The 12,088-nt window shown below is 39.2% G+C and overlaps 1 protein-coding gene across 1 annotated transcript in view; it reads left to right on the top strand.

Moving 5' to 3' along the window:
- CDS1 (CDP-diacylglycerol synthase 1) overlaps window positions 1–12,088 on the top strand; it is a 194,843-nt gene that overhangs the window by 144,027 nt on the left and 38,728 nt on the right. Inside the window, exons 11-12 of the mRNA XM_029599378.1 lie at window positions 3,335–3,454; window positions 7,937–8,040. Of these exons, the coding sequence (XP_029455238.1) occupies window positions 3,335–3,454; window positions 7,937–8,040 (224 nt within the window). The remainder of the gene's footprint in view (window positions 1–3,334; window positions 3,455–7,936; window positions 8,041–12,088) is intronic.

Below are 12,088 nucleotides of genomic sequence, written 5' to 3'. Positions count from 1 at the left end.
TTATCAACAGACAACAGCATGGTCCATTTTGAGTGTTGGGCCTTTTGACTTTCACAGTTTGTTGCTCCTATGATGTCTCCATATGAGACAAACTTAATAGACCCTAAACTCCTAGTGGAACCAAGCCACTCAGGAACTTGAGAGCATCTATGTCATGGAACAGCTCAGAGACTCCATGTCTTGGTGCTGCTCTTAATAAAGTTTTTCCTTAATTTACCCTTCCAAATTCCTAATCACCAAATTGTCTTAACTACAGATGACTTCAAACTTGGGTTGGGGATCTCATCTACAAAGGCTTTACACCCAGGACTCTTGGTCTCTCCAGGAGAAACTTTTAGCTATGGGCAGTTCTGAATGCTCTAAGGACTTATTTTTCTACTGTTCTAGGTGGAATCAGTTGGCTAAAACATTGTCTTAGCTCAAAGAAACATTCAGATGGTCAGTTTGTTTCTGAATAGGCAAGGAGGAACAGGTTGCAACTTTGTGTGTCAGAACTGGATCATCTTCCATGGAATGAGTCTGAGTGCCACATACTTGTCTGAAAGAGACAGCATCCTGACAAACAGATTTAGTCACCTGTACCCCCACAATTGATCCTTGCATCAAGACATAGTAAATATGAATTTTATTTTTAAGGTTCAGGGTTGGAAATTTGGAATGTTTTGATCTGAGTGATTCTTTATTGGTTAAAGCATCATGGTGGGTCAGGGGAGTTTTTATTACTTCATGGGACTGAACTTACTGGCACACATTATTGTTATGGGATTTATTGTATATGTGATTTACTTGATAGTTTATTTTATATTTGCACTTTTGTAAAGTGCTCTCGATTGGTATGAAAAGACCTAGAAAAGTGGATTCGAAATTTTGAATTAAATTAAATTAAAATATTCCTCAAGTGGGGCTCACTCAAGGTATGTCTGTTATGAAAGCCCAGAGCAGGAAAGTAAAAGTCATCTGCTCCAAAAAGAAATAGACAGATTAGCAGCAGATACTTTTTCATTATTGAGGGTCAGGACTTCTGTATGCATATCCTCCTATTTCTCAGGTAGCAAATACCATGGGAAAACTCAGTGAATTATGATCCTAATAGCTTTTTTTGATTGAGACAGATTTGATTTCCATGCCTTTGGGATTTGTCCTTGATGAAATTGTTCAGGATGTAAACTTGTTTATCCTTGATCACGCAGAACCAGGGAATATTGTACCATCCCAACATTCAGTCTTTGACCCGTGGGCCTTGCATGGTTGAGGATGATGTAATTTGATTCCTCTGTCTGTCTAGAATCATTTTGGTGTCTAGGAAGGAATCCACTAGAAGGTTCTGCAGCCTTTAATGGAGGTTTGCCATCTGAGGGCAAATCCTTAGATCTCTTCTCTTGTCACACACAAAACTACTTTATCATTCATTTTTCAGAATCTGGCCTGAAAACCAGCTCTATCAAGATTCACCTTGATGGAACTGGCGCTTATCACTAGCATGTAGATGAATCCCCATTATTGTAGAGCCTCAAATTGTCAGATTCATGCAGTTTGTTCCCTTCAAGCTTTCTGGTTCATCTAGCTGATGAAAGCCTTCTTTGAGCCTTTGGTCTCTTGTGAACTCAAGTACCTGACGTGGAAACTCATTTTTTTAGTGACAATCTCTTAAGCCTGCAGAGTTAGTGAGCTGTAGGCCCTGGTATCTTATCTAGTTTATATCATATTTTATCAGAAAAGGGTAGTGTTCCATATGCATACCAAATTCCTGCCTGAGGAGGGGTTGGATTTCCACCTTTATCAGTGTATCATCCTGCCAACATTTTCCCCTCAGCCACCTTTCCATAAAAATGAAAAGGCTCATCCTTCTCTGGATGGCAAGAGAACTGTCTCCTTCTGCTTGAAGCAGACTCAAGCATATAGAAAGTCTACCCAACTTGATTTTTTTTTGACCCCCAACAGGCCTTGAAATGTGGCAACAAAGGGTACCGTTTTTTGTTGAAAGTAGAGAACACTGCTTATATGACTCTGTGAAATTGCTTATCTTCAAAGAAAGTGAAGTTGCTTACTTGTATATAGTTTGATCTCCCACTAGGTCAAAGCTGTTTTATGGAATTGTGCTTGAGTAGTAAAAGGCTTTTAGGCTTTTCTAGAAAGCTCTGGAAGAATCTGTCTTTGCTGAGCATGGTCAAATGACCCACTTGTGTGATTGGTGAACTTCTATCTTTGGAAAACACTTGTTATGGTTAAGCAACTTAGGTTTTGGAGTCCTAAGTATAAATAAAGCTATCCCACAACAGAACATCAAGCTTCCATGTCAGTAACTAAACACAGGTCAATGCTGAGCACACATTTGTACCCCTAAAAAAAATCTAATTTTACTCTTCTAACGGCAGATTTCCTACCTCATAATTAGGTACCTTCATTTTTGGTTTTTATTGTTCTTTATTTTTCCTGGGAATTTATTGGGGTTTATTATAACCAGAACAAAAACAGGAGAAAATCAACTGAAAAGAGATTCATTTTTTGGATATATATCGGAATTTATTTGGCGGATAGAAGCCAGGACAATTAAACAATATTAAGCAGATTTTCTGACCCACCCACTCTGTAGCATCTCCATCCCTTGCCTAGCATGTCCCTCTCAACACTACCCACTACTGAGAATCTCCCTCTCACGCCCTCCACCCCGTCTGGCACTGCATCATCATTCATCCTTACCAGTGGTGGCTCCAGGCTTCGCCTCTTTTCTTCGGCAGCAAGCTTACTGAGGTTCCCATGCTCTGCAGCACTGCACTTCTGGTTTTGTGCAAGGCCAGGGAGCCTGCCGGAAAGTGCTTCTAGTGGACAGGGCCTTCTTCAAATGCATTAACACTTTGGCTGCTTGGGAGGCGAGGAGGCAGGACTTGAAACACACGACATGGGCTTTGGCCCAGACTGGCTTCCAGTAGTTGGAAGCCTTGAAACTCTGCATCTGCAGATCTGCAACAGCTTTTTAATCAGACTAAAATTAGGGTGAATATCGGTTTAAACTGATTGTCACCTTTGAAAAAATCCAGGAATTTATGGGTGAAAATCAGTTTAAACTGAAAATGAAGGACCTCACTCATAATACATCTCCAGTTTTGAACCCTGAACAACCTAAAGCCTAGATATATGTAGAAAATCATAGATTATAGCAAATGGTTACAAAATGTGTCACATTGCATAAAACAGAATTGTAAATTTAAAAAAAAAAGCTGAATATCAGTGATTTTATGTAATTTATGCATTTTGAAAATGAGATACAGTAAAATCATTAAAATACAGTATAGCTAAAATGTGGTTTTGGTTTTTTGTTTTTTGTTTTTTTTAGAAATCAGTAAGTATGTACCCGTTCCAGATACACAGCATTGCCCTCTCAACATTTGCATCATTGATTGGGCCATTTGGAGGCTTTTTTGCGAGCGGGTTCAAAAGAGCTTTCAAAATTAAGGTATGTACAATGATTTCACTTGTGATATTGATTAGACTTTATTTTTAGCTTACTTTCCTATAGGGAAACTGGTCCCATAAGACCATCAATATTGTCTCCCCCTAAATGTCTATCCTGCACCCCAAATCTTTTGAATTATTCATCCAGTTTTATTCAGATTTGTGACACAGATAGGAAGTGCCCAGTAACCCTTTGGCTCACACATTTCATGTGCTCCTGATGCACCTTACACTTAGAATTGCTAGTTTATTTCATTCCCTTAGCAGTTGATATCTCAGGGTGATCAGAGTATATTGTAATGTCATAACCATGTTTTAAAGCTTGCCTACCATTAGTTAATATCTACCTGGTAGTCATTAAGACAGCAAATCTCTTTGCTTGGAGTTAACTATTATATTTATGCTGATGATATCTAGGAGTGAATTTTCAAAGGCGGTGCATGCGTAAAAGTAGAATTTATCATAGCAGTTTTCAAAAGTCCATTTACACATGTAAATCCTTTGAAAATTTCCTCAGCTTTTTGTCCCAGAAAGCTCTAACCTGCCTGCTAGCGTGACGCTCTTGTCTTTAGTTGTATTCAAACTGCACTCAAACTGATTGGTTGACAGGTAACAGCCTGGTTCTTAACCATTGAAAGACTGAGGCCTGCTGGGTTAGTCAATCTGCAGAAATCCGTAAACAATTCCAATTGCAGAGTAATGATTTTCCTACTAGACGTGCATGATTTGGGAATATTCGATAGTTAATTTTCTATGAGATCTCAGATCTGAGTTATGCTAAAATCAGCTTTTTTCAAGCTAAGGTGGGGACAAATACGGGGAAGGGGGGGCAATTTTCCGTGACACTTTTTCATGGCAAAATACCATAGTGGCTTCCCAGTGGTATTTTTTCTCGCAAAAAGATTTCATGAAAAAAAACAAAAACTATTATGGGAAAGTGGAACTAGGACGGCCCCTTCACCTGGAGCCACCATCTTCTAAAAGGGCCATGTAGGTCCAAATAACTCCCCCATGTATAAAAGACCCCCATTCAGTCCCCACTGTCTCTAGAAGTGGCTCAAAAGAAGAAAATAGGTACAATCATGTGATGCCCCCCCCCCCCCCCAAAACCCCTTCCTTTTCAAATTGGCCATCCCTACTCCTCCTAATGCCCTCCCAATCCAATTCCCCCCACCCCTCCCCAGAATCAGCCTGCCAAATCCCCCGCTCCATCCTCTGGACCACCCCGTAACTTACAATATGTCCCTGGTAGTATAATGGGGCCTGGAGTGCCTCCTAGGCTCTAGCCAGTCACCACAATTTTCCAAGGTGACTGTGATAGGCGCAGGAGTTAATTTTTTTTCTTTTACTTTTGAGCTATCTCTAGAAGCAACAGGGCTATAGGCAAGATCTACTGAGACTCGGGTGGGGTGCTGGCCCTTTAAATTTCAGCACAGAGACATCAGGATATATATTAGCATCCCAATGTCATCAAGAAAAATTAGCTGGAACTAACTTTTCAGAAAATAACGTAGCTTGTGTTTGTGGAATACTGCATTTTAAATTTGCATTGGATTAGGTATGTATGAGCTGTTTTGCATGCATTTGCAAATTTTATGCATGCATATTAGCTCATTTAAATATGGTGAGTGTTTGTTGGGGAAATATTGTGCAATATCACCACAATAAGCATATATTGGGTAATAGAGTTTTTAGTGGGATAAATGTTATTTATCACGCGTTAAACATTTATCACGGTTTAGTAAATAAGATTGTTGTTATGTCTTAAATTTATTTTATTTAAAGAGGTTGTTCGTACAGTCATGCAGCCATTAGTGCTGAGTACTTTATACTATTGTAATTCATTTTATGTAGGATTTTCAAAGGAAACTTGATGCATCTTTTCAGTGGCAGTTTCTGCTTTATGGAACTTATTGCCTGCTACAGTTAGAGATGTGTCTGATTATAAAGTGTTCCTTAAGCAGGTTAAGACCTTTTTATAGAAAGGTCACTTTACCCTCTGTTACCTCAGTTACAAATTCTTGAGCTCTCATACCCCAAGTAGCACAGAATAATGGTTAGCAGCAAGTATGTTGTATTACTCAGTGTAACTCTGTTTGCAATTTGAATTAGGGGTATAACCGCTTAATTTTCTTTATATTAGCTCGTGTATTTCTTATAATAAGGACAGGTAAAAATATATATTAGGAAGCACTATACTTTGGAGTTTAGTTTTTGCTTTAATTACCTGTATTCAATTTATAATGTAAAGTTATAAAATTTTGAAAATTGAATAAAAATAAAATTCAGAAAAAAAATTCAAAACAGCAGACACACCAAACAGCCCCAAATAATTAAAAATAAGGAGAAAAATTCTTCTGCTCTCCATACCCGGGAACATTTGATTTTCAGTCTGAGCTTGTCATGGATTAGTGGGGGGATGCAATGGCTGTGATACACAAGTTTTCTTCTCTCTCTCACAAACACACTTGCTTACTCACACACATTCATACACACACTCTCTCCCCCATATGCTCTCACATACACATGCTCTCTTTCTCTCACACCCTCACTCTCCCCCACATGCACTCTCTTTCATACACACACACACACACACACACAGTCTCCTCTACATGCTCTCACACCTTCTCTCTCCCCCACATGCTCTCATACACACACAAATGCTCTCTCTCCCCCACATGCTCTCATACACACACAAATGCTCTCTCTCCCCCACATGCTCTCACCCCCCCAAAGATTCTCTTCCCCACATGCTCTGTCTCACACACTTACTCTTTTTCCCTCACATGCTTTTGTGCACACACAGACACATGCTTTCTCTCTCCCACACATGCTTACACACAAACATGCTCTCTCTCTCCAATATGCTCTCACACCCACTTACACTCACACATGCTCGCACGCATGCACTTTTTTTCTCTCCCTTCTAAGTGCAGGGAGCAGCAGCAGCAGCAGCTTTTTTCTTGGACTTCCATGCAGTAGGAGGACTCCACTGTCTTCCTTGTGAGCAAGCACAGCTCTTGTTTTTGACCACACAGGCTGCTTGCTGTTGCTCCTCTCTTCAGCCTCACGGCCTGGCACCGATGCAGTCTCTTTTCAGCTGCATAGCCCGGCCGCTGATGCTGCCTCTTTTCAGTCGCACAGCAGGATGGGCTCCCCCAGCAGCCGCAGGCCGCCTCCTCTTCTGCCGCCGGGCAGGAGTGGTGCTCTCGGTTTTCTTCTTTGGGCGGGATGGGATTCTCTGCCCTCTTGGTGCCCCCTACAGCCTGGCAGCTGAGGACCTTGGCCCCTCTGGCCCTCTCTTCGTTATGCCACCGGCTGCCACGCTAAAAAGGATGCGCTGGGATAAGTTGTGCGCCTCTATCGCGTTCATGACATCAGGTGCCCAGGAGTCGGCTGCATACGGGTTAGGAAAATGGATGCACAATTTTACAAGCATCTGTTTTCCTAACTTGACTGCATTAGGACTTTTTTTCCCCTTTTTGCTGCTTTCTGTAGTTCCTCTGACAATATCGGTCGTGATATTAAGTCAGAGGAACTATAGAAATCAGCTAAAAGGAAAAAAAAGTCTTAATGCAGTCACGACAATATTAAGTTGGAGGATCCACAGAAAAGCAGTATTTTCTGCTTTTCTGTGCAGGTTTTGGGGCACCTCAAGATTTAATGCCCGCTCCCAGGCTGGCATTAACCTTTGAGGGTTAAAATGTACACGTCGGGCACATAGTTATTTTTTATATTGGGGGTACTAGCTAATAGCATGATCAACGTGGCATTTGCATGTTTTGGATGCGCCAATCCCCTTATTGCATCAGGGGTTATGGACATGTGTCCAAAACATGCGTTAAACTGTGCGCTAGCCTGAACGCACAATATTGCATTAGCCTGTCAGTTTGTTGCTAAAGTGACCCACTGCATAGCAAAGGTTTGTACTGCTGTTCTAAAATACAGTGCCGTGCACCCTGAAAAGGAGAAACTAACTTTAGGTAAAATAGTTCTCCTTTAAGAGTATGTATGAACTGTTTTTATTCTGATTAGTGACCTTTGGCAGATCCATAGTACAGTGTTGAAAACTGATAAGTAAACTAAAGTATATGTACTAGTCACAGCAGTCCGTGTATTGTGAGATTGTTGCTGTCTATGCCATAGGCTTTCTTGGTCCAGATAATATGTACTTTGGATGAGTTTAAAAACATTTTGGGTATGGTGTGTGAACATAATTCTCCTTTGAATAACCCTCAGATCTAGAACATAGGATGGTTTTAATAGTAGGAATAGGGAAATGCATTCCCCTTTGCTAACTAGGAATAAACATTTCAGCACTACAACTATTAAGAGACAGGGAAACAAAGCAGCACCCACCCTTCCCACCCCGCCCCTGCCCCAAATAAATTGGCAAGCAATAGTTTGTCTAAAACCTAATGAAAGGCTTGTTCCATAAAGCATGCGTTCTTTGAATACTTTTCTCTAATGTGATTTTCACCAGGACTTTGCAAATACTATCCCAGGACATGGAGGAATAATGGATCGGTTTGACTGTCAGTACTTGATGGCCACATTTGTTCATGTGTACATCGCTAGTTTCATAAGGTACTACTTTCTTTCTTTTTTTTTAAACACTTAAATCATTCACACTTTTGGACCACACTTCCGTTTATTATGCCAAAGCTAGTGACCTGTGATCATCTCTTGTGGTATTGTGACTTGATATACGTGGCACTGCATGGAATGCTCTGTTCTCTTGCAAGGTATGGTAAGATATTGAGATTTGTGTCAGATTCTTTAAGGAAAGTTTTAGTGAAAATCCTTGTTATCACTGTATTTAGTAATAAGAAACTAGTCTTATTTTATTTTAATGTGCTTTTAAATCTTGTGTCATGATAAAGTGCTATATAAGCTTTACTTTTCCATTTTATCCTATGCCTTTTCTAATTGGTAAACAGGGCAAATATAATATGATTGGAAATGCAAAAGTAACCCATTTATCCCATTTTTTTTTTACATGAAATGTTTTCCACCAGAGATGTTTATTTTAGTTTTCAGCCTGCTGGATAGCAGGCTTTTATTTTATTTATTTTAGCTTTCAGCCAACAATAACAGGAAAAAAAGACACCACATTAGGTGTAGCGAATATAATAAGCAACCTAAAACAAAAACCAATGTAATTATAGCAGTTGCATACTAAATATGAAATAATCTAACACTAAGCAAATTTAAAAAAACATCCCCCATAAATGTTCTCTTTTCCCAGGGTTTGTATTGTTCCCTGTATAGTTTTATAGGAAAAGGAAAGGCACACTGAAGAACCGAAATGACACCTAAGAAACTGCCAAAAGTAAAGGGAATAGGGATATTTGTGAGTAAAAACAAAAAATAAAACTATTAAGAACTAATTTTACAGAATTCTATAAACTTCTAGGGCATTCATTTACCAGAGGAGAATTAAGCAGAGGCATAAAACAGTGTTTTGTTTTTTTTCCTTTTCCAGAACATGGCTCAGAAATATAATTAAATTGAATTTTTGGACTGTAAAGCTTAACTAGTGATTGGATAACTTTTTTGAAAGATTTAATTTAATACGATTACCTTCTTCCAAGGTACAGTAGCAAGGATATGAAAATTGAAGCCACACAGTTATTTATTTTATTTTATTTAGAATCTTTTAATATACCGATACTCAAGATAAATATCTTATCGTACCGGTTTACAGCAAAACAAGGGAAACCAACGATATAGGAGAAAAAGTTACATAAAACAAGGTGATGAATTCAGGACAACTGTAAGAAATGGAAATAGCTTAACATAGCGCTACTATAGAGAAGAAAACTAGCAAAGTAAAATAATGACTAGCTGAACGACTTGGAAGGTGATCAACAAACAACGGACGAACGAACAAGCAAGCAGTTTTTCAATCAATTAGTTGGTGATCAAACCAAAGCAGTGTTTTAAGGGGTGGTACTGTCTGTACAGGACAATTGATTAATAGAGATGGGGTTGATGCTAAAAGGGAGGGGGTGGTCAAGGGGCTAGAGGTTTGGAGGAGGGGGGGCAGGGGATCAGAGGGGCGGAGAGATCGTAGAGTGTGGGGAGGGGGAAAGGTGGGTTGAGAATCTAGTGGGGAGGCTTGCATAGTTACTGGTAGGGAGCAGGAGAGCAGACTGAGCTTGAAATAGTAGATGGAAACAGAGTAGATTAGATGGGAGCTATGCAAGAGTATTTAAGTACATGCTATGAAGGAATATAATGTACAATCCTAATTTGTTAGCACATCCTGCTGAAATGTTAGTTGGCACACACAGGATCTGAATGCCTTCATATTCAAATCTTTTTTTAATTCTCTTTCCATTGTTACCAGCCTGCTTCCCTACTAAGAAGTGCTTATTTAGTAGTATTTCATAGTATATGTCGAGTAAAACACTTTTGACAGGCAATAAGTGTCTCATATCCAAGAAAATAATAATAAAAGAAAAAAAGAAGGAAAGAAAACAATGTGTTACATTGCCAGTTCCCAAAAGGAGCAGTAGAGAAGCATTACAGGAAACATAAAGAAAAAACATTATAAAGAAGGTGAGTTAATTCCCCATTAAGTTATTACATTAGACTTGCCATACTAAGTCAGATCAAGGGTCCATCAAGCCCAGTATCCTGTTTCCAACAGTGGCAATTCAGATCATAAGTACCTGGCAAGATCCTAAATAGATCCCTTGCTGCTATTGTGTAGTGATAAGTAGTGGCTATTCCCTACTTGGTTAATCATAGCTTATGGACTTCTCCTCCAGGAACTTTTCCAAACCTTTTTCTAAACCCAGCGACACTAACTGCCTTAAGCATATCCTCCATCAATAAATTCCAGAACTTAATTGTGCGTTGAGTGAAAAAGAATTTTCTCCAATTTGTTCTGAATGTCCTACTTACTTACTTCATGGAGTGTCCCTGAGTCGTCATATTTTTTGAAAGAATAAATAACAAATTTACATTTACTTATTCTATTCTTTATTTTTTTATTTTTATTTAGAGAATTTTATATACCGACAGCCGTTTGCACATCGTATCGGTTTACATATAACTTATAACTATTTGGCAATGCCTTTATAGACTGTTATCATAGCCCCCTCTCAGCCATCTTTTCTCTAAGCTGAACAGCCCTAACCTCTTCAGCCTTTCCTCATAAGAGCTGTTCCATCCCCTTTGTCTTTTTGGTTGCAATTCTCTATCTTTTTTTGAGATATGGCAACCAAAGCTTCACACAGTACTCCAGGTGTGGCCTCACCATGGAGCAATACAGAAGTATTATGGCATTCTCTGTTTTGTTCTCCATTCCTTTCCTAATAATTTCTAAATTCTATTTGCTTTTTTGACTGTCGCCAAATTATGAGCCAAGGATTTCAAAGTACTGTCCACTATGACGACCAGGTCCTTTTTCTGGTTAGTAATTCTTAATATTGAGCCTAACATCATGGGCCCAATATTCAGTGCTGCCTGGATAAGTAACTTAGCTGGATATATCTTATCCAGCTAAGTTACAAGAGATATTCAGCGGCGTGGCTATGCCGCTTAATATCTGCATATATCTCGCTACTTAGCTGAGTAAGTTATATCTGGCTAAGTTAGACCAGCTCTAAGGCTGGTCTAACTTATCCAATTAATTTAACCGGATAAGAGCGAATGAATAAGTAGCATTGCCCTGATCCGCCCGCTGCCCACCCAACTAAAAGAGAGCTGGTAAGTGACTTATCCATCTATCTAGTAGCAACTGAATATAACCAGATATTCAGCTATCTGCTAGATAGCCAGATAAGTCCTACTTATTTGACTATTGAGAGCTGAACATGCTTTGAATATCGGGCCCCATGTAACTACAGTACAGGTTACTTTTCCCCACGTGTATCACTTTGCAGTTGTCCACATTAAATTTCAACTGCCATTTGAATGCGCAGTCTTCTAGTCTCGCAAGGTCCTCCTATAATTTTTCACAATACGTTTGTCATTTAAAAACTCGGAATAATTTTTTGTCATCTGCAAATTTGATCATCTTAGTTGTCATTCCCCATTCCAGGTCATTTAAAAATATATTAAAAAGCACTGGTCTCAGTACAGATCCCTGAAGCACGTCACTGTTTAGCTTTCTGCATTGAGAAAACTGACCATTTTAACCAGTTTGCAGTCCATATAAGGCAGGTACTTCTAACTTGTACAAAACAAATCTCTTATTTTCAGGGGTTTATCCCACAACCGAATGGGCACTATAATCATCCAAAAACCTTTTAAGCTGATTTGGATTGAAAAAAAGCAAACCATACCTCCTAATACCTCACAATACATTTTATACAGAAATGTTAAGAAAAATTCTGCACCCAGTTAGATAACTCCAGAGCATAATGCCAGGAATTTTCTTCTTCTGTCTTAATTAGTTCTACAGAAGTCAGTTAAAACACAGACCTTCTGATTAAAGAGTAATACATCTCTAGTCTGAAAATATGCCCTAACAGTTCAAGTCTTGTCCGGCAGTAGTACAAATGTCTTTAATAAAGTGGCCCTGGTTATCACCTCTTCCTATGTTTTTTTTCCAAAATCACCATCAAATTGAGTTCATTCCCCTAGTTAGAGTCTTGCTGGCTCTCAACACCTCCATCTTCAG

Source organism: Rhinatrema bivittatum, chromosome 1 (assembly GCF_901001135.1).
Source record: "Rhinatrema bivittatum chromosome 1, aRhiBiv1.1, whole genome shotgun sequence".
NCBI classification, from domain to species: Eukaryota; Metazoa; Chordata; class Amphibia; order Gymnophiona; family Rhinatrematidae; genus Rhinatrema; species Rhinatrema bivittatum.
The sequence above is the reverse complement of the archived record's forward strand: the minus strand, read 5'-3'. Positions and strand labels throughout refer to the sequence as shown.